This window comes from Gallinula chloropus, assembly GCF_964237585.1.
Source record: "Gallinula chloropus genome assembly, chromosome: 27".
Taxonomy (NCBI): Eukaryota; Metazoa; Chordata; class Aves; order Gruiformes; family Rallidae; genus Gallinula; species Gallinula chloropus.
In genome coordinates, this window is record NC_140112.1 from 630016 (window position 1) to 652388 (window position 22373).

At 57.2% G+C, this 22373-nt stretch overlaps 1 protein-coding gene across 1 annotated transcript; it reads left to right on the forward strand.

Annotated features, from left to right (window-relative positions):
• Positions 1–15938: 15938 nt before the first annotated feature.
• FMOD (fibromodulin) lies at positions 15939–19492 on the forward strand (the record flags this gene model as incomplete). The annotated part of the gene is made up of 2 exons (XM_084275932.1): positions 15939–16947; positions 19341–19492. Exons 1-2 carry the CDS (start codon positions 15957–15959, stop codon positions 19490–19492), a joined length of 1143 nt encoding a protein of 380 aa, XP_084132058.1. The 5' UTR covers positions 15939–15956.
• Positions 19493–22373: the final 2881 nt, after the last annotated feature.

Genomic DNA, 22373 nt, shown 5'->3' on the forward strand with positions numbered 1-22373 from the left:
GTGGGAGCCAAGGACGTTGGTGGGGAGGCAGATGAAGGGAGCCCTGCTATGAAGACAGCACAGAAGGAAAAGCCCTGATGACTTTGTGCTGAGTTGTGCCCTGATGCTCCCAGGGGATTTCAGGCACCCTGTGGACAAAGGGACACCAGCCCTGGCAGATCCAGCCTGCCTCAGGGAGGTGAGCAGCACGTGCTTCAGCAAAGGCAAGGAAAACCAGCCAAAGGCTGGGGAAAAGTTTTTCCAGCTGCATGTTTTACAGGGATTTGCACCAGGAACAGAGACCATTCACGGCTTGTAACTCATTTGCATTGATTAAGTGAGGCGATTAAACAGCAAGGGAAGGGCTTGGTGGTGGGAGGTTGTGGCTGTGCAGGGAAAGAGGCTGGGGAATAGCTCTGGAAACACTTCCCAGAGCAGGTCAGGGATTTATGGTCTCACAGTAAATAGCTGATTAAATTGGAATGAAATGCACACCTGGAGGGGGTACCAGGGAGCATCTGGCCTGGAGCCTGGGGCCTCATCCTGACAGCATCATGCTGCCCTGCATCCCTCTGACCTTGTTGCAGAGCTGGCCCACCACGGCTAGCAGGACATCCCAGCCTTGTGGCTCCTCAGACACCTGGGGCTGGTGCTGGAAATTGTCCCCAGGGCCCCAGAGAGCCCACCCTGAGCAGCAGCTTCACAGCCTGCAGTCCTCTTCACCCCTCTCTGCAGGCAGCAGTCACACCACGTCAGAGGTCTGGAACCCAAGGCTGAGCGTTCCCCATGGCTCCAGCATCGCTCATGCACCCACCCAGCCACCACATGGTTTCTTTCCACCAGACACCGTCCTGACATGTGAAAACAAACTCCTCCTTACGTAGCTGCTGACTATTGAAGGACACAGACACAGCTCCAGATGCAAACAAGTGCTGTTTCCATCCTGGGCTGGCTGCAGCCCATGCTGGTTGAACACAGGGAGCTGCACCCAGGGCTTGAGCCCTGCATGAAGAGCCAGGAGGTTTGGTGACCTGGCATTTCTTAAAAACCTGGGGGCAGAGGTGCTTTGGGACGTGCTGTCCCTCTGCCTGGGTCACGTCAGCAACACGCAGCCACCCCAGAGCTACAGCAGCTCCTGGCAGCCACGCAGAGCCGGCATCAGAGAGCGGTTAAAGCCTTTGAAACTGCTCCTCAGAGGAGACCTGCCGGGGATTTCTGAAGCTGCAGACACGTCAAGACAACCTGGCTCAGAAACATTTAATTGGGAGGGCTGGGAGGGAGAGAGGAGGAAGCCTGGGGTATACACAGCACATAGGGAGTGGGGAGAAAAGATGGGAAGGAGCTTGGGATGGCAGGGGGCTTGAGTTCCAGAGACTGCCCCTATGAAGAGGGATGCTCCCTTGCTGTGTGTGGAGTAGAGCTGTCAATCCCCCAGGATCATCTTTGCTGGACAGGGAAAGGCTGGGAGAAGGAGGCAGGAAGACAAATGGAGAAGGAGCTTTCAAATGATTCTTGCAGCCGTTTCCCCAACAAAAGCCCCTTCAGTCCCAGGGCGCCCAGCCCCTCGTGTGCAGCCAAGGGTAACATTTGTGCATGTGGAGCTCTAAGGAAACGTGGTTAGTTTTCAGCACATTCACTGAAATGCTGCGTGCTCAGCTGGGGAGAGCCAGGCACTGAGAGACAGCTCCTCAGCCCACAGGAGCTCTCCCTCCAAAACCCACCCCAGAGCCCCCATGTGATCCCATCCTCTTCCCCATGACACCCACATTCCCTCTCCCAGAAGCTCTCCATCCTGCCACAGCAGCACCGTTGCACCCAACCTCAGCCAGGTGTAGGTACAGCAGGAGCATCCCCAGCACCTCTGTGCATCACCTCCCAGCACTGTCCAGGAGCCAAGTGGGACCCCCACCCAGCTCCCCACCCACCCATGGGCTGTGTCAGCTAGAGGGAGAGCGTGGCAGCCAGCTTCCTGCTTCCAGCACCCTGGCAGAGCTGGCACAGCCACGGGGCACAGCCAGGGCTGGGTACCCCACAGCCCCCAGCAGATGGGCTCCCCCCTACACCCCGTACACCCACTGTCCACTCGAGCTCTCCTGCTCGCACCCATGGCCCCAGGCAGCCCTGTGACGTGGGGCAGTGCTTGCCATCCCTTCAGGGTGCTGAGCCAGGGTCTGATGGAGGGCAGGAGGGGGTCAGTCATGTCCCCCCCCTCATGCACCGGCCACGTGAGTCTGCAGCTGCTTCCTGGCGAAGGGTGCATGTAATCACTACCAGACCTCGTTGTGCTCCTTGCTAATTAACCCCGGTCTTCTCCTTGTGAGACCTCCAGCTGGTTGACTCAGGGGGGGGAGCGGGGGCAGAGCCAAGGCAGCGGCTGCAGAAGCCCCCTCCAAACCCCCAGCGCTCCCAAGGTCAAGCAGGGCAGTGAGAGGAGCTGTGGGCAGCAGTGAAGCCTGGGAGCAAACACCACAACACCCCCCCACCCTGGAGTCAAGCTCACACTGGCCCTGGCACTGTGCACGGGGGGTCAAAGCTTTCAGAGGGTGGTTAAAAACCAAGCAAACAGGTTCCCCAGCCCTGCCCGGGTGGCATTCAGAGGGAAGGACCCTGCTGGGATCAAGGCCACCTTTGGGTCTGACTCCCACCTTTGGGCCTGATTCCCATCTTTGGGTCTGACTCCCACCTTTGGGTCTGATTCCCATCTTTGGGCCTGACTCCCATCCTTGGGTCTGACTCCCATCTTTGTGTCTGACTCCCATCCTTGGGCCTGACTCCCACCTTTGGGCCTGATTCCCATCTTTGGGCCTGACTCCCACCTTTGGATCTGACTCCCACCTTTGGGTCTGACTCCCACCTTTGGGTCTGATTCCCACCTTTGGGTCTGACTCCCACCTTTGGGTCTGACTCCCACCTTTGGGCCTGATTCCCATCTTTGGGCCTGACTCCCACCTTTGGATCTGACTCCCACCTTTGGGTCTGACTCCCACCTTTGGGTCTGATTCCCACCTTTGGGTCTGACTCCCACCTTTGGGTCTGACTTCCACCTTTGGGTCTGACTCCCATCTTTGGGTCTGATTCCCATCTTTGGGCCTGACTCCCAACTTTGGGCCTGATTCCCACCCTTAGGTCTGACTCCCACCCTTGGGTCTGACTCCCACCTTTGGGCCTGATCCCCACCTTTAGGCCTGATTCCCACCTTTGGGTCTGACTCCCACCCTTAGGTCTGACTCCCACCCTTGGGCCTGAATCCCACCCTTGGGTCTGACTCCCACCTTCAGGTCTTATTCCCACCTTTGGGTCTGATTCCCACCTTTGGGTCTGATTCCCATCTAAATACCTGGGGGTCTCCTGGAGATCACGGGCACGGTGACAGTGTTTGCTCGTGGTTTCCTGTAAAACACACCTGAATGGAGACATTTACTCAGGATTCCACATTATTACCAGCCACAGCAGGAAAAGGTCGGGGAAAGAAAAAGCCAATGTTATTTCCCAGAGGAAATGCTCAATGAGAGGATGCTGCTGGGGGGGGGGGGGGGTGTTTCCTCCAGCAGCTCCATAGCAAAGGGGGAATTTTTCCTCCTTTAAAACACCCAGAGAAAGAAGCCTCCAAAAAAACCCAATTAGCTGAAGGGAACCCCCCCCCTGGGGTGAGTGGGATGTGGCTGCTGGGGCCAGGATGCCCCACAGCCATGGGCAGGTACTTCTGGCAGCCTTGAGCTTCAGGAGTAACCATTCCTCCCCGTCCCTTGGAGGCATTACGTGAGAGGATTAATTAAACTCTACACACAGAGCTTAGCGCAGGGCTGGGTGTGATCATGGATTATTCATACATTCAATAACACAGCTGATTTATTAATGTAAAGGTCAGGCTCCCTGGAAGCGAAGGCTTGTTGTAAAATTGCTCTGAGCCGGGATATTTCAGAGGAGCTGCTGGACTGGGGCCAGCTCAAGGACTCAGCCGCTGCCGACCGGGCTGAGGACGGCACAGGGAGAGCTGCCCTGTTCCTTACAGCCTGTTAATCCCCACGCTGCTTCAGACATGCACGTTCCTGCTCCAAGGCAGCAATGGAAATGTATATGCTGGAGCCCAGAGGAGTACAGCGGTGTCTATAGGGCGGCTTCCTGGCTGCCTCTTCCCTGCAGCTGCTGCTTCAGCCATGGAGGACCTGGGGAGCCAAGGAGACCCAGAGCGTACACATCAGCATCTCCGGCTTGCAGGGAAAAGGGAGAGAGCCACAGGCAGCCAACCCCTCCCTCCAGCGCGGTGCTGGCCGGGAGGGAGCTGGCTGTGGGCTGGGAGAGCAGGGGAGGGTGGCTGGGGCCATCTCCAATAAGTAAAGAAAATAAACTTGAAAAAAAAAAAAAAGGAAGGAAGGAAATCCTCACAGCAGGAGCTTTTTATTCCCTAAGGCTGCTCTGGGGGACTAATAGCCCACCTAATTCTCAAGTGTTTAGCTTGGCTGTGCTTCAGACCCCCTTTCCCCCCCTCCTCACCTCTCTGGAGGATGCAGCAAACATCGGGGTTGAGCCACAACCAGCTCAGCTCCTCCTGGGAAGCACAGGAATATCTGGGGTGTTTTCACACCCCCAGGACTGTCCCGTGTCCCCGACACGGAGCGATGCTCGATGCTCACTGTGCTTCGTGTGACAGCCAAGAGGACAGCTGCCTGCAGACAGCAAAGGGGACATGAGGTGGGAGCACAGTGAGCACCCCAAAAACAGACCCATGGCTCCGGTTCAGCGCTTCCCATCTAACTCCCAGCCTTTTCCCAGCTCCCACTGGGATGGCATCAGCATGGCATCGGCACTGGTTTCCCTCTCTCTTTGAAGGCAGAGACAAAACTGAGCCTGAGAGGCAGTGAGGGGTCCCAGGGCTCCCAGACACAGTGTGCCCCACCACACCATTCCAGAGGGAAGGACTGAGAGAAGGGGGAAAGGGCCATGGAGGTGTGGATGCAGCCGGGGTGCAACCCCTGAGTGAGCAAAGGGACCCAGGGGCCGAGTGGGGAAATTGCTGGGACTATTTTGGGGGAGAATGGGGCTTTTCTGAATGCCCCCACTCAGTGTGCTGAGGCCAGGAGGAGGCCAGGAGCACTGGGCAGGGGTTCTCCAGGGGTTCATGCTTGCTTCTGCAGAGCAGAACAAGGGGGCATCTCACACACTCTGGGGGAGAAGCACTGGGTCCCACAAAGGGCCATCTCCCAGCACAAACCAGCACCCCAAGGGCCAGAGGAGAAGCTGCTGGTGTCTCTGTGGGGTCTGGGGTGGGGGCAGCTGGCAGCTGTCCCCACTCCCATCGTCCCACAGGCTCTGTCCCTGGAGAGGACCAGCGGAAAACAAAGGAAAACAAAGCAGGAATTTATCAGACCACATGTAGCGTGGTTGGGGCACGTCCCCTCCAGCCTCCCTACCGTGGGCTCCGAGGAGGAGGGAGATGCTGGCAGGGGCAGGGGTCTGCCAGCCGCTGCCAGGGGTGCAGGGGGGTTAGTGCCAGCTCTGAGCAGTGACACTCTGCAGCTGGGATAACCTGGGAAAGAGCTTGTGGTGGGGATGAGGGTGGTCTGGCTGTGGGGACAGCTCTGGATCGGTGTAGGAGGGGACAAATCGCAGGGGGAGGGGGCTCAGCAGCTTCACCATTGCACTCCTCAGTCCCCCAGACTCTCCTCCTCATTTGCCTTAACTCCACTTGCAGAGATGCAGCGATGGAGAGCTGGTCCCTGCCAGGCTGGTAGCAGAGTTCCCCCCCACACCAGCCCCCCACATACAGCTCTGCCCATGGGGACACTCACCTGCAGCCCCCCCAAGAATCACCCCACATGTTTTGGGGGGTCCTGGGAGCAGCTCAGCCCCTGCAGCCTGCACAAGGCAGGAGGGGGAGTTGTTTTCTCCCTGCCAGAGGCCAGAAGGCTGCTGAGATTTCCAGGCATCCACAGTCAGGGCTGTCGGGAAGAAGCTGCCTTTGATCATCCCTAATTATTGCTCACGGGCTGACAGCACCCGTGTGAGCTCTGCAGCACCCAGCCCACCCCCAGCTCTGCTGCATCTGCCCACGGACCCCCAACAGCCCCTCACCACCCCAGTCCCTGCCTGGCCTTGCTCTGTGGGGCTGCAGCATCGTGTCCAGGGGATTATCTGGGGGAAAAGGTGAGCAGGACACAAGGGATGCACCCCAGAGCATCTCAGGGCGTGGCAGAGAGAGGGGTATCACTACCCCAACCCCAAGGGGATGGTCTTCTCCCTCCAACACCACCTCTGCCAAGATGCTTTTTACCTCCCTACATCACAAAGGTGCTGCCAGGACCCCAAGTTTTCTCCAAACAACTCACTTCAGCTCAACAGCAGCAAAAGCAGAGCACACCTACGCCCTTCTCCTTGCTCCTGTTTATCTTCAAAGCTCTTTTTTTTTTCTCCTTCAAAAAAAAAAGCAGCCAAGCACCCACCAAACCATGCCTACCTTGAGTCTGGAGGAGTGTTTGCAGCTCGGGAGAAGGCCCAAGCATGGTGATGGGAGCCAGGGCAGAGCAGGGCAGAGGTTCGCCGCAGTGGCCCCTGGCAGGGCTCAGCTCTGCTCTGGGTGAGGAGATGCCAGGGTGAAGAGGCAGTGGGATGTTTTACACTCTGATTTGTTTGCTAGCTTGAGAAGCCAGGTGGCAGGAGCAGGCAGGATCGCTAATGGGTTTCCCAGGCAGCTGATGTTTCATTTTTCTTCTTCTATTTCTTTTTTTTTTCTTTCATATTTCAGATGCTTTAGAGAGAAAAACACCATTTGGGAGGGGGGGGAAGTTGGTGCTATGATCTTCCCAGAGCTTGGGGAAGTGGGATCTGGGAAACTGGGGGGGATCCATGAGGCACTGGGAAAAGGCTGAGCACATCACAGGGGTGCCCATCACAGGGCTGTGGGGTGCACCCAGCACAGGAGAGGATGGGCCCTTTCTTTCCCCCAGCCCACCAGCATGGCTATCCCCACCCCAGAGCTGGCAGCATCTCACCATCACAGGAGCAGATCTGGGAAGCCAGGCATCACTTAACAGCAGTGATAGATGCACCCCAGCATCCACCCTGCCCCTCACCAGTGGTCCCTGCTCAGCTGGGAGGGATCCCCAGCACCTTGACTGCACACAGGGCCCTCTCTACCTGTTTGCTGCTTGATGCAGCTCAGACTGATGCTTATAATTTATTAATCTCAATGTGGGTTTATATTTGGCTCCCTGTGTGTCTGCATCCCTGTTTGCAGAGAGGTTTGGGTACCGAGCTCGCTTGGGAGGAGGAGGAAGTCTGCAGCAAGCCCTCAAAGCTGGTGAGGAGAGCCATGGGGCAGGGGGACAGGTTTGGGGCTGGCTCTGGGGACAGAGAGAGATGTGTCTCTTGTCCTCAGTGCTTTGCAAGAGGGCTCCAATGCTCCCTGCTTGTAGGAAACATGACGTGAGATCTTCCCCATCCAGGAGCCTCAGTCAATGGGTTGGAATGAACCTGTTCCCTCCTGCTGTTTGTTCAGGAGAGCTGGGAGGCTTTGGAAAGGAGCCAAGTGTTCAAAGGGCCTTTGAAAACATGAATTGAAGGCTCTGAGCAAGGAAACACTGCGTTTTTTCCTTCAGCTCCTTGGACAGCTGCAGGCAGTGCCTGGCAGCCTTCGGGGCTACCTTGATGGGGAGAGAAGGGGAGAAGCAGCTGGGTCCCGGCTCAGCCTCAAAGCACAGAGTCATCACCACCGACAAATGTCCTGGGGCTTCCCATGCTCCCATCCCTTCCTAATGTCCAGCAAGGGGCTGGGAGCTGCTGCCACATCCCAGTGGAGCTGCTGCCACATCCCAGCAGAGCTGCTCTGCCTGGTGATGGCTGAGCACAGGGGTGTCTATGTTCAGACACACATCACCCTGGGGAGCAGGGATGCTGCAGATCAGGGTACAGTGGTCCCACAAACAGGGCTGGGAAGATGCCAGCATCCTGCCAGGCCTGGTCCCAGCATCACATGATAACCCACAAGCAGAGCAGAGCGATACAGAGGCAGTGATACAGTGGGCAGGCATCTGCATCACAAGCCCTGGGCACAGGCAGTAAATCACGGCGGCAGCAGAGCCTGTGACACCTGATGGGACTTTGTGATCTTCACAGCGTCTGCTCTCAGCTCATCCTGTGCAAACTGCTCTCCTGGCTCCTCCACAAAACCCAGAGGCTCTCCAATGTGTTTCACTGTGTGCCTGTAACCCGCCTCCCCTCAGCCATGGAGATGTTAGCAGGGTAAAGCACACGTCCAGGGACAGGCGAGGGAGCGATGGGATGAGGAAACGCTTCATAGTTTCCAGCTCTGTTCCAAATTAAGCACTTAACCTTTTCAAACACATTTTACAGCTCTTGTAATAAGCTCTGACCCTCCTTGTTCTGAGACACCCTCTCCCAGCACAGCCCAGGGCACCAGCCACGCTGCAAAGGGGAGAGACACTGGGGATTGGAGAGATCTGGCGCCTGGGGTTTGCAGGGAGGGGGATGAGAGCACACACGCTGAGACCATTGGGTATCCAGAGCCACGTCTGTGGAGCTGGGAGCTGCAGGGACATTCCTGGGTCTGGGTGCTGGAAGGATTGAGTCCACCCCATAATAACCCACAGACCCCAAGAGACCAGGGAGTTATTTCTTGAGGCTCCAGAGCCCCAAAGGCAGCCTGTAATTAGGGAGGGATGGGGCAAAGGCTTCCCCAGCCAAACTAGCGTTTCCCAGCGCTGGCAGGCACACCGAGCCAGCAGCTGGGGAGGGTAAGGGGCAATTTGGGGTTTGCTTTCACCTCCCTGCCACCCCCCCCCGCTTCCCCCAGGGAGACCTGAGGGCAAACAGGAGCTGCCTGTGGCTCCTGCACAACCACAGCCCAGTCCCAGTCACTGCTGGATCATGATGGGATGGGTGAGCAAGGATGGGGATGGGGGCATCGCTCAGGGTGGCACCTGGTACGTGCAGCGTGGCCAGGGCAGGGGATAGGGCGGCATCAAGGGGGCACAGGTGGGGTTGGGAGCTGGCAACCCCCTTCTTTTTGGTGCCAAGGCACCTCTCTGGTGCAGGCTCTTTTCAGAGCCCCACGGCACAGAGCAGCTTGGGCTGGGGCATGGGATGTCAGCAAGTGAACGGGGCCACCGATTTCCCAACACCGGGTGTCCCGCAGGAGGGAGAGGAGGGGAGCAGACTGTGGGCAAGGACTCCCAGCCGAGGGCTTCCCGCCATCCCATCCCATCCCATCCCATCCCATCCCATCCCATCCCATCCCATCCCATCCCATCCCATCCCATCCCGTTTGTAGCCAGGGAAAGCCTGTGGTGAGTCCCTGCGGCTCATTCCACGTGAGAGAAGCTCTTGAAGCACCTCCCATGGAAATTGGGTGACCCCAGGAGCCCCAGGAGCACCAGACCGTGCTGAGACACAGGAGCCATGGTGAAAGCATTGCCCTGACAGCCCGAACCCGAGTCAGAGTTTCCAGCGGAGCCCCAGGTCCCGCTCGGCAGTCGCGCCGTCTCCGAGTGACCAACTCCCTCCAGATTGCCTCAAATCTCGATTCAAGAATGTTGTTTGGGCTGAAGAATGTATCATTAAAACAGGAAAAAAAAAAAGGGAAAAGGGAGGCCAGGGTGAGAAGGGAGGTCGAGGGAGGGTTTGCCCTGCCCTTCTGCACTGACCTTTGTGTTTTTGGAGAGGATGCTGCAGCCTCCCTGTGCAGACATATGCCAGATGTGGAGAGTGTTCCCTCCACGCAGCTTGGATGAGGCTGAGCCCAAAGGGACCTGATGGACCCTGGTCCCTGCCACTTTGGGAATCCGTTTTCCTGCCTGCTCGTCCTCAGAGATCAGGTAGGGGCTTCCAGGTGAGTTTGTTTTGGGCAGAGTCCTTTGGAAAGGAGCAGCACAGCCTGGGGAGAGGGGGGCATCCAAACTGCTCTGGAAGCTCCCCCCAGGCACAGCCACCCAGCAGACACCAGTGCTCTGGTTTTGGGGTAGGGTTAGAGGGAGGAGAGGGTCCCTGCACAGCAGGGATGGAGCGATGCAGAGGTACCTGGAGAAGGGCACTCACCAACAGTGCCCACATGAGAAATCTCTGTGCTTTCCAGAGGCTGGGAAGAGCCAGGACTCATGAGGAAGAGGAGGTTCAGCTTGCAAATACCCAGAGAGACCACGCAGACCTGGTAGCCACACACCACTGGGCACCAGCTCCAGAGCTTTGTGCTCAGGTGGTTGTAGCATGAGCCTTCTCAGGAGATGGGATGCACAGGAGGGGGTCCTGATCATGGGTTCCTCAGCTGTGCAGGTGATGCCCCACGCCTTTCCACCCACCCTGCCTGAGCAAGGCTGGAGATGCCAAGGGATAAGATCTCCTGCTCTCCTACTTGGACTCTTTGAGTCTCCTACAAAGAGCAGCTGGGGCATTCATACCCCAGGGATCTGTGTTTAAAGACAGTCTGGGAGGGGACCTGCAGGAGCTGCCAGGCAGCCAGGGCAGGGCACAGTGAAGTCACTACACCAGCACCCTGAGCCCAGCAGGACTGGTAACCCCCTCCCAGGATGGGAAGGGCCATGGAAATGAAAGAAAATAGCCTGAGAGGGAGGACAGAGCAGCCAACAGCTCCAACAGAGCTGAAACTTCTTGGAAACGTGGAAGAGGCAGAAATAACATTTCCATGAGTAAAAAGGGAAGCAGCTCAGGAGTAGCCATGCCTGTGACCATCACTGGTTTGGGATGCCTGTGGCAAGCTGAATAGTTCTCCCTTCACCCAGGCAGAGCGAGCTTCAGCCTCAGCAGGAGCACTGGATGTTTGTTTCTTTGTTCTGCTGCGAAGCATTTGGTCCCCCACGCCAAAAACATCCCGATATAAATCCACGTCCCTTCCGTGGAGAAGACAGCGCTGCCGGGCTCTGAGAGCAGGATTGGCAACTCAAAAGTCAACCCAGGGCCAGATTCGGTGGTTTCAAACACAATGCTCAAGAGCATTGGATCAAAACAACTGGAACAAACCCAACCCAAACAGCCGCTGCTCACATCACTTTGGGTTAGCAAACCCGTACAGGCATCTGGCTGATGAGATGCAGGCTCTGACCGCTGGAGTAACTGCTCCGGGTGAGATTCCACAGCAATAGGGACCACTGGCTTGGAGAGAGCAGGACAGCTTGTTCCCAGCTCCTGTTGCCAGTTTGGTGCTTTCTTTGAACTGCTGGTGATAGGGAAGAGGGGTTTATAGGGGATGTTGGGAAAGGTCACGTGCGGGCTGACCCGAAATGAGCAGTAACACTGAGGTCTTACCAACACCCGCCTCGTGTCAGGCAAACGGAGCAAGCAAGACATCCCAAGCTAGCAGCTTGGGAGACGCTGGACACCTAAGAAATGGGATTTCAAGGTTGAGTGGAGAATAAAAAAAGGCATGTGTGGCTCTTTAGACAGTAAATTTTCACTTCCCAGAGATAGTCCTGAAGTGGTCAGGATGAGATTCGACAGCAAGTCCTGGTGATAGTGGGGAACACACAAACTGAGCTTGAACATGTTGTTTTCCAGTTTAGGCTGGGAAAGAGGGATGTGGCCATGGGAAATGGCACCATTGGGAGCCAGCTCCCACCAGGAGGGCTGCTCAGCATCCCCCCAGGGCATCACCCACCTGACGCCCACAGCGGGTGCCCGACCCCAGCCAGCACTGTGGGACGGCCTCCCCAATGGGGCACGTGGCCTGAGGCATGTGTATTTTTAACTTCCAGAAGGCAGAGAGACCACATCCCTTACCTAACCTAGCTGGGGACAACTTGCTTCTCAGAACAAACATCCAAGCCCTGTGAAAGCCTCTGAGCTGTTGGCCACCGGGACACCTCGAGCTGCCAGAGATGTGACGTTGGTTGACACCATCCGAGCGCCGAGCAGCAGATGTTACTGGCTGCCACTACCCTTCCCACCATTTTCCCTGGAACGCTGCTCTCTTGGGAGCAGGAACAAACCCTTCCAAGCAAGGTCATTCTCCACATCAGCCCGGAGCCTCAAACCACCTCCCTGCCCGCGGTGAGAGCCCTCCTCCAGCTGCCCCACGCCACGGCGATGCTCCACGGGGAAGAGGAGATGCTACCAGCTGAATGAAAGCTCCCCCACCTCCCTTCATGGGGGTTTTACCTCCTTTTAGGCAGCACTACCTCCCTGCCCTCTTTTCCCACTCCAAGGCAAGGCTTTCTCTGAATCCTCCCTCTCCTTTGCAGATCCCAGCCCCGCGCTGCGGCACAGCGAGCTGTGCTTTCCAGGCACACTCTTCCTTCCCAAATAGACCGGCTTTCTGGCAGCATCCCCACTGTACAGCGTGTCCCTCACAACCCCAGCTGCCAACCACCCTGCACATTCCTCCTCCTTACAACCAGAACCTCAGAGCGATAAGGATCTTTGCGAAGGCTTCCCAGGGAAACAGGATGTTTTGGCTGGGAAATTTTGATGGGAAGCAAGGAAAAAGCAACCCCAGAGGGTGTCTGGCACCTGCTGAGCCTCACTAAGTAATTCCAGGCTCCTGGGAGGGCCCGGGCGTGCTGCTGGAGCTGGACATGGGATGGTGATGGGCGGTCGGGGCTCCTCCTTTCCTTTCCTTGCTGGAGGAAATGCTTCTGGGCCTGGAAGAGCTGTCTGCAAAGCTGAGGTGCATGGAGAGCCAGGATGGGGACTGGGGGAGGGGGGTGAGTGGTGACAACACCTGCTGCTCCCCAGCTTTGCAGGACCCCCCCCCCACCAAGGGCAATGCTGGCACTGGGATGCGATGAGTCCTGCATCAGGGATAGCTGTGATCCCTCCTGTCTCTGCCCAACCACAGGCACCATGGGGTCATGCTGCCCTGCCCCATCCCCCTGCACCCACCCCTGCTCAGCCTGGGAGGGCAGCTCACCCCCATCCCAGCGAGGATGGGAACTGCCTGCAGAAATGCCAGCTTGGCACCTCTCCCCTGCCAAGCTGAAGACAAATTCCCGCTGTCACAGTGGCCCTTTGGTAGGCAATTTATTTACCTTGGATGCTGCAGCCTTATCGTTCATGGAAATGTTTATCCTAAATATTTAATAGCAGGGCTGCATAAACTGAGGCTTCCTGGGGAAGAAGCCCAGGCTGCACTCAGAGCAGGCACTGATGTCTGGTCCCCTGGCACCGCAAAAGTTAAAGACACTTTCTCCCTTCTCCCTATGAATCCCATCCTCAGCACCTCAAAATCTGATAGAGAGACATGTATATATTTATTTATTTTAATCTGGCCATAGGCCTCCTCATCGCTCCCTGATGAGAAACACAGGAGACCTAACAACAGCCCTCTTAAAAACAACATCCCTGATTCCACTAACTCGTTAAACAGAGAGAGCCTGAAAAGTGCCAACACTCCTATGAGAAAAGACGGGAGGGAGAGAGAGAGAGAGAGAGAGAGAGAGAGGGAGGAAAGAAAAAGCAGGTTATTTATAACGCCGGGCAGCATTAGGGTCTCTTCAGTCTCTCCTGCAAACTGGCTGCTGCTGGGAGGTCACTCCCCCCAAAAAAAACCACCCCTGCCGAGCCCGTGACCTGCAAGCACAATATTTGATCTGGGATCTGGGGCGGGCACCAGCCTTTGCAAATCGGGAGACGCACTCACATGCTGCTTGACACACGGGAGATCCCGGAGAAGAGCAGCGAGGCTTTGGGAAGGAGGCTCTTAGCTTGGTAAGTCCTTCTCTATGTTTATTAGGGGTTTTTTTAAATTATTTTTTAATATATTTTTCCTTTTAAAGCCTGATTTCCATAGCCTTGCCTCGGCAGGCGGGCAGCTGCCACGCCAAGCACATGCCAGCGCCATGGGTGGCACCGCTTGGAAGCCAGCGCTTCCCAAGCTGCCATGGCAGGGATGCCCCATCCTGCTACCCACAGCTCTCACCCCTCTGGCAGCTCCTTGCCCATTTGGCTGGGAGCTGGACACCTACAGCCATGGGCACCTGAGTACAGGCAGCCCCTGCTTGCTGCCCACCTGCCTGGCACAGCTCTGCCCACCCCGTCTGCTGGGCTGCAGGGGAAGGGGGAGCTGGTTTCGTGCCTGACACAGCAGCAACGGGCCAAGCCCACCGATGGCCACGCACCCCGAAGCCCCTCGCTCCACAACCTGCTCCCTCCCAGGGTGAGGAGCTGACCCTATGGGCCCAGCAGCCTCTGGCATGGGAAAATGGGTGCTGGGAGATGACATGGATCTCATAGCTGGCACACTTGGTTCACATCCCACCCCAAAACCCAGGGGTGAAGCCCACCGGGGAAGGGGAGGAGAAACAACCTGGGAATGGAGGAGGAGGCAGCAGCATCTGCTGAGGACAGGCTCTGGGGTGCAAGAGAAAAGGTGGAGGGACCCCACGGATCCATCCTGCCCCGCACAGAGGGGCCCCATGGGAAGGGGCTGCCAAGCAGCTCTGCATGGGTGGAGAAGCCCCTGCGCAGAGCAGGGCGGCTCTGGTATTTCAGCAGGCAGAGTGCCCTGGAGCTGGAGGGAGGAGGAGGAGAAGAAACTCCTCTGCGACTGCCAAGCTCTCCCGTTGCAGGCAGCATCCCAGAGGACCACGTCTCATCTGCCCCTCAGCTGCACGAGCACACGGAGGGGGAATGGAGGGAGAGGCGAAGGCGAGGGAGCCATGCCGGCCCACCGCCACCTCAATCCTGCTTTTCTTCCAGCCAGAGCAGCCTGCCAGGGTGCCTCGGTGGCAGGGCAGCCGCTGCCTTGGAGCAAACTGTGCCCTCTTTGTCTGCCCAGCGAGACATCCCCTCCTCGCTGCGGGACGGGGATGCAGCGAGGTTTCATGGGGTGACCCCGCGGCCATGGCACAGTGAGGAGGGACTCTGGCCTGTGCTTGCAGAGCTGGCAGCGATGCTCCAGCCATCCCACAGCTCTGTGCTCCCAGCCACGTATATAGGAGCAGGACAGAGGCCTCTCTCGCTCTGAACAGCCCGGCCCCGCGTGTTTCCTGGAGGCGTTTCAAGCCGCCTCGCTCCAAGGCCGCTCCGTGTGCTCGTTCAGCCCCGCGACGAGGAGTCAGGATGAACTGGAGTCCTCCTGCTCTCAGCACCACCCTGCCCACAGCACAGGGCAGCCACGAACCCCACAGCAAGCCAAGGGGCTCAGGGACAGGGTGGTCTCGCTCTGAGCCCTCAGTGCTCTCCTCTGGACATCAGAATTTCCCAAGCAGGGTCCGAGCACCAGGCCAGGTGGCAGTTCCCTCTCTCCCTGCTCATCCTGGCCTCGAGGGCCAGTGGATGCTGTTCCTTTTCCAGGTCAGTGCTGAGCTCAGGAGATCTAAGCTTGAAAGTGGTTTCGTTTCAAAAATAAGCCAGAACTTGTTTACCAGGCTTTACATCAGTCCCGAGCAGCGTGAGCATCCTGCGCTTCGTGGGGGAAGGGAGAGCTGGATGAAACCCACAGCCAATCATCTCACCAGCCAGTGTAGCATAAATATAGCTCCATCAAAAGATGCCTTGAGCTCCTTCAAACCTGTTCCCACAGCCACCACTCTCCTCTGCTTGGCCAAAGACTGGCCAAGTGCCTTCTCCTCCCTCCTGTGCAGAGCCAGCACAGGGAAATCCTGGAGCAGAGCTGCATGACCTTACCCCAGTTTGGACCATGTGCCCCCTATCTCCATCCTCGACCCTGCTGTGCCAGAAATAGCCATAAGTAAAGGTTTTGCAAGCAAATATCCACCAGGATGGAGGTTTCTAGCAAGTGAAAAGGGGGAAGATCAGGTAACTGATCTTCTATAACTGCAGATGAGTCTGCAGCTGTATTTTTTGGTGTAGGATTTCCTCAGGTCCCCTGGTCCTCCAGCTCTGCTGCCGAGCGCCACCAATCCCAGTCAGGGCTGCAACCACACCAAATCCCACTGGATTCCCAAGCCGTGGGGTGCAGCTCACCCACCACTAGCCCTTAACTCAGACCTGCCAGTGCTGATGGTTTCCTCCCCATTTCTCCCCACCCAGGTCCCTCCAGCACCAGCACCATGCATTGGGCCACCATCCTGATCATCGCTGGGCTCTGTGGTGCCTCCCTGGGCCAGTACAATGAAGAAGAAGACATGGCTTGGCTACAGTACTACATGAGGCAGTCCCGCATCTCCTCCTACAACTACATGCCCTACTACGAGGATGAGAACACCCCCTATGTGTACTCTTACCTCCCAGCTCCAGACACGGAGGTAGAGCCTGGCCCTGAGCCTCAGCTAGCCCCTTCCTGGCAGTGTCCCCAGGAGTGTGACTGTCCTCCTAACTTCTCATCAGCCATGTACTGCGACACCCGCAACCTGAGGTACCTGCCCTTCGTGCCCTCCCGGATGAAATACGTCTACTTCCAGAACAACCAGATCACTGCCATCCAAGAGGGAGCTTTTGACAACGCCACGGAGCTGGAGTGGCTGGCGCTGCACAACAACCAAATCACCAGTGAGAAGATGGGCAAGAGGGTCTTTGCCAAGCTCAAAAGCCTGGAGAGGTTGTACATGAACAGCAACAACCTGACCAAGATGCCCAGCCCCTTACCTCGGTCCCTCAGAGAGCTCCACTTGTCTTACAATCAAATCTCCAAGGTGCCCTCCAACGCTCTGGAGGGTCTGGAGAACCTCACAGCCCTGTACCTCAGCCACAATTATATTTTTGAGATGGGAGCATCCCTCAAAGGGCTCAAGTCCTTGATCCTTGCTGATCTCAGTTACAACCACCTCAGGAAAGTCCCTGATGGGCTCCCAATGGCTTTGGAACAGCTCTACCTAGAGTACAACTACATCAACACCATCCCTGATGACTATTTCAAGGTGTCTCCCAAGCTGCTCTATGTGCGAATGTCCCACAACAGCCTGACAAATCAAGGTCTCTCCAGCAACACTTTCAACAGCAGCAGCATCCTCGAGCTGGACCTCTCTTACAACAGGCTCCAGAAGATCCCCCGGGTCAACACCAACCTTGAGAACCTCTACCTTCAAGGGAACCAAATCAATGGTGAGCAGGAACACCCCCAACAGAGCGCGGTGGTGGGGAGAGGATGGGGAGGTGGGGATGCAGAACCCCTGTCCCTGTGGGGCACTACCCAGGCTTGAGCTCAAACTTGAGATTTGGGAGACTTCTAGGCAGGAACAGGGTCTTGTTGTGTCCCAACATACCTGTGGAGCTCACAGCTCTCAATGCTCCCAGTTAATCCACAGGGCCATGGCACTGGTTTTACTGAGCCTGAGCATCTTCTGGTGAGAGATGCCAGAAACCACCTGTGGGTAGAAGCTGATGCAGGGAACAGGAACGTGCCCTGTGGTGCCTGGGGGTCTGCAGCACTTGGGACAAGCACAGCCCCTTTCCCCAGCCCCTTCTGCCCACCTCCCTCCCTCCCTGGCACCTGGGCACAGCCCATGGCCCCAACCACCCCCCACCCCCCAAAGGCTACACCCAGGGGGGTCACATCCTTGCTGGGGCTGGGACAGATGGGAGCTCTTAGTTATTAGAGCCATCTTCTGCCAAGACTAAAATTCACTCCACTTAATACACAAATAAAAGGAACAGATTGTTCTGGGGCTGCTATTTATAAAAATAAACTAGAAAAAAAAACCCCTCAACAACCCCAACCCAGCAAGCAATCTCCTGGAAAAATCCAGGCTGGCCCCTCTATGCCAGGCTTGGAGGGCAGGACCCTCCTGGAGCTGGGATGGGGATGGGGATGGGGATGTGGCAGCACAGCCATCAGCTGTTGCAGAGGAAACACCCAACCCCGCACAGGGGAACTGACAGCAACAGGAAAACAAGAGCAGATTCCCAAATGTTTGCTTTCCCAATGTGTGGCTGTAGAAGTCTCCCCCCCTCCCCCCAAAACACCCCAGACCCATCGTGGGGCTGCTCAGGCTTTACAGGAGTTCTTCCTCCAGCTGCAGGTTTGGCCTCTGACCTTTAAAGCATCCCAGGGGCCGTGGGTCCAGGTGTGCAGCACCAACATCTTTGGGGGACACATCCCACCCCATGGGGCATCAGGGTCGGGGTTTGGGCCCCCTCCAACCACATCAGGAGGTCCCCGCTCACCTCCCGGAGCACCGCAGGGCTTGTAGCCCCCCCCCAAGCTCCTGGTTTGTGGGTGCGGGGGTTCCCCAGCACCCTGCTGCCTTCCCCAGCAGCATCCCCGCCTGGAGCTTTGCTGCCCTCTAGTCGGTCGCATCTCTCCCAATTCCTGCACAAAATATTTGGGCTTTTCTGTTTGCTCCCTCCAAACCCAGCCCGGGAAGGGCTGGGATGTCCCTGCCTGGACCTGGCAGCAGTGGGTGACTGAGGGATGGAGAGGGGATGTCAGCGGGCACAGGATGGGGACAGGGTGGTCCCATGGTGGGACTGGAGGCTGTGGCATATGAAGCCTCATGAAAAAGGCTGCAAAGGCAAATCCCCACAACGTCCTTCAGCTGATCCCACCTGGCTTTTCCAGGCTGGGAGAAGGCAGCTGAGGGTGGGCACTGCCACCGCTTCCCAACCCTTGGGCAGGCACAAGCTCAGGGGCTCCTTCAGACTGCAGCCAGGAGCACCAGTCACCCTCTCAGATTAAGAGCAGCAAGTGTTGAATCCCAATTTGCAGGAATAATTAGTGATTCAGGGATCCCTTAATTCCCTCCTGCCCACCTTAGCAGAGCCCAGCTCACAGAGGTCACCTCCCAGATGTTCCCCACCTCACTCCCCAAGGGTCAGTCGCACCGTGAGGGTTCCATAGAGCCAGGACTAAAGCTGCTGCTCAGCTCCATCTCAATGCCAATGGGATCCTGGGGGCATCAGGAGGAGTATAGCCAGCAGGTCACAGGAGGGGATCCTCCCCCTCTACTCTGCCCTGGTCTGGCCCCACCTGGAGTGTTGTGTCCAGTTCTGGGCTCCTTTGTTGAAAAAGGACAGGGATCTGCTGGAGAGAGTCCAAAGAAGGGTCACGAAGATGATTAGAGGCCTGGAACATCTCCCCTATGAGGATAGGCTGAGGGAGCTGGGACTCTTCAGCCTTGAGAAGAGAAGACTAAGGGGGGACCTAATTAAAGTTTATAATTATCTGAAGCAGGGGATGCAGGGGGAATCAGCCAGCCCCTTTTCAGTGTCTGTGGGGACAGGACAAGGGGCAATGGCTGCAAGTTGGAGCACAGGGAGTTCCACACCAACCTGGGGAAGAACTTTTCCCCAGTGAGGGTGAGGGAGCCCTGGGACAGGCTGCCCAGGGGGTGTGGAGTCTCCATCTCTGGAGAGATTCCAGCCCCGTCTGGACGCCGCCCTGTGCAATATGAGCTGGGGAGCTGCTTTGGCAGGGGGGTTGGACCCCAGGAGCTCTCCAGATCCCTTCCAACCCCTACAGTTCTATGATTCTATGATCTCCTCTCCCCCTCCCACAGAGTTCTCCATCAGCAGCTTCTGCACCGTGGTGGATGTCATGAACTACTCCAGGCTCCAGGTCCTGCGGCTGGACGGGAACGAGATCAAGCGGAACTCCGTGCCCCCCGACGCGCCGCTGTGCCTGCGGCGTGCCACCATCATCGAGATCTAGCCTGACCCCCCCCTCAATCCTCCCCAGTCCCTTCTCAGGACTTGGCTCCCCTGTTCCTGGGGAGACACCCACTCCCACTTTCATGCAGCTTCACAGTTTGACTTGGCTTTTGCAATAGTGCAATAAGGGTACATTTGGGGGTGTCCTTCCCCAAAACGCTCCCTCTTCCCAGCTCTCTGGCCACATGGTGTGGGACAGGTGCTGGTACAGTTCCCCCCTCCCCTGTGACCACACCACAAAAGTGCTGTACCCCCCCACTCACCTTCTCCCCTGGTTTGGGTGGGATGCAGGGGGATGGAGGAGAGCTCATCCCACCTCTGAAACACAGCACGGAGTGGGGAGGGGCTCAGGGACCAGCAGATCTAAAATGACTCACCCTGGGCCCAGGGGCCAGCGGTCTCTGGGAGGTTGGGAGCTGCATGAGTAAAGGGTTAAAGATATTCTGGCTGCTGGCATCCCTCAGTGTAGGGTGAGGAAGAGAAAATCCACTCTTTCCTCCGCAATCCCCCCCAATTCCATCAGCCTCCTGATGCAGAGAGAAAGGAGAAGACCCTTTCCTCCTGCTGCTGAGCAGCTGTCAGCTCCTGAGGTTGGAGGAACACCCTGAACACAACCTGACTACAGGCTGTGGACAAGGGGGGGTGTCTCACATCTCCCTCCCAGACCACTGGTTCAGGGCAGGACCGAGGGCAAGGGAAGAGGCAATTCTTGGTGCTATCACTCCTGGTTCCCTGGGAAGCCCCCACATGCCCAGCTCCATCCCACCCACCCACTTGGCTCCGAGCTTCCCAGGCAATCAGAGTCTCCCAATTCCAAAAAACAACAACCCCAAACAACAAAAACCCCAACAACCCCCCCCAGCAACATCTGCACCTGCAGCAAGTCTGAACCTGCCAAAAGCCAAACCCACCCAGCTTGGTTCCTTGGACAGTTTAGTTTGAGAACCAAAAGGGCAGCTGAGCTTTGGAGATGACCTGCAAAGCTGATGAGGTCATCCAGACCCTCTGCATTTAAACTGCATGCTAGCACAATAGAAACAAAACCCAAAAAAACCTGTACTATCACTGAAGCATGAGCTGTAGGTATCGTACCGGCCAATAAAGCCCTTTCTGCAACTGCACCACCCGTGTCTGAGGAATCACAGAATCCCAGGGGCTGGAAGGGACCTGGAGAGCTCCTGGGGTCCAACCCCCCTGCCAAAGCAGCTCCCCAGCTCATATTGCACAGGGCGGCGTCCAGACGGGGCTGGAATCTCTCCAGAGATGGAGACTCCACACCCCCTGGGCAGCCTGTCCCAGGGCTCCCTCACCCTCACTGGGGAAAAGTTCTTCCCCAGCTTGGTGTGGAACTCCCTGTGCTCCAACTTGCAGCCATTGTCCCTTGTCCTGTCCCCACAGACACTGAAAAGGGGCTGCCCATTTCCCCTGCATCCCATACTGAAGATATTTATAACCATTAATAAGGTCCCCCCTTAGTCTTCTTCTCTCTAGGCTGAACAGCCCCAGCTCCCTCAGCCTTTCCTCACAGGGGAGATGCTCCAGGCCCTTCAGCATCTCTGTCCCTCCTCTGGACTCTCTCCAGGAGATCCCTGTCTGTTTGATCCCAGGGAGCCCAGAACTGGACACAACACTCCAGGTGGGGCCTGAGCAGGGCAGAGCAGAGGGGGAGGATCCCCTCCTGTCACCTGCTGGCCACACTCCTCCTGATGCCCCCAGGATCCCATTGTCTCTCTCAGCCCCAGGGCACACTGCTGGCTCATGGCCACCCTGTCACCCACCAGGACCCCCAGGTCCTTCTCCACAGAGCTCTTCTCCAGCAGGTCACCCCCAGCCTGTCCTGATCCCAGCAGTTATTCCTCCCCAGGTGCCAGACTCTCCACTTGCTTTTGTTGAACCCCATCTGGTCTCTCCCTGCCCAGCTCTCCAGCCTGTCCAGGTCTCTCTGGATGGCAGCGCAGTGTCCTGTGTGTCAGACACCCCTCCCAGCTCTGGATCATCGGGTACTTGCTGAGGGTGGGTGCTGTTCCCTCATCAAGGTGGTCAATGAAGATATTGAACAGGACTGGAATCCCAAAGTGCAGAGACCGGGCTCTGAGCATCTGGGCTGCTCTGAGCGATGTTACCTCCCCTTCTCATAGACCAGATCTTTCTACAGACATAACCCGGGCTGGGTTTGCCGTCTAGTGGCTGTACCAGACATGACACGTGTGTACGGTGCCTTCCCTGCACCCAGGAGCTGCTGCTCCAGCACATCCCAGGTGGGGTCTGTGCCAAGGATGTTTATAGAAAGGAAAAATGCAGATGGAAAAGTGTCAGTGAGAGAGGGAAGGGATGGCAGCACCACTGGCATGGTGCTTCTGGGTGTTACTTCACAGCTGCTTCCATAGAATGAATCAGAATCACAGAATAACAGACTGGGATGGGTTGGGAGGGACCCCAAGGGTCACAGAGCTCCAACCACAGGCAGGGACACCAACCTCCAGGCCTGGAGCTACACAAGGTTGCCCAGGGCCCCATCCAACCTGGACTTGAACATCCCCAGGGATGGGGCACCCACCCCCTCTCTGGGCAGCCTGTTCCAGCCCCTCACCACTCTCTCTGCAAAGAACTTCCCCCCAATATCTCATCTCACCCTTCCCTCCTTCAGCTTCACTCCATCCCCCTTGTCCTGCCAGTCTCTGCCCTTTAACAAGCTGATTCCCCTCCTGTTCCTCTGCTCCCTTCAGGCACTGGAAGGCTGCAATGAGGTCCCCCCACAGCCTTCTCTTCTCCAGGCTGACCCAGCCCAGCTCCCTCAGCCTCTCTCCATAGGGGAGCTGCTCCAGCCCTCTGAGCATCTCCGTGGCTCCTCTGGCCCCTCTCCACCAGTCCCACATCCTTCT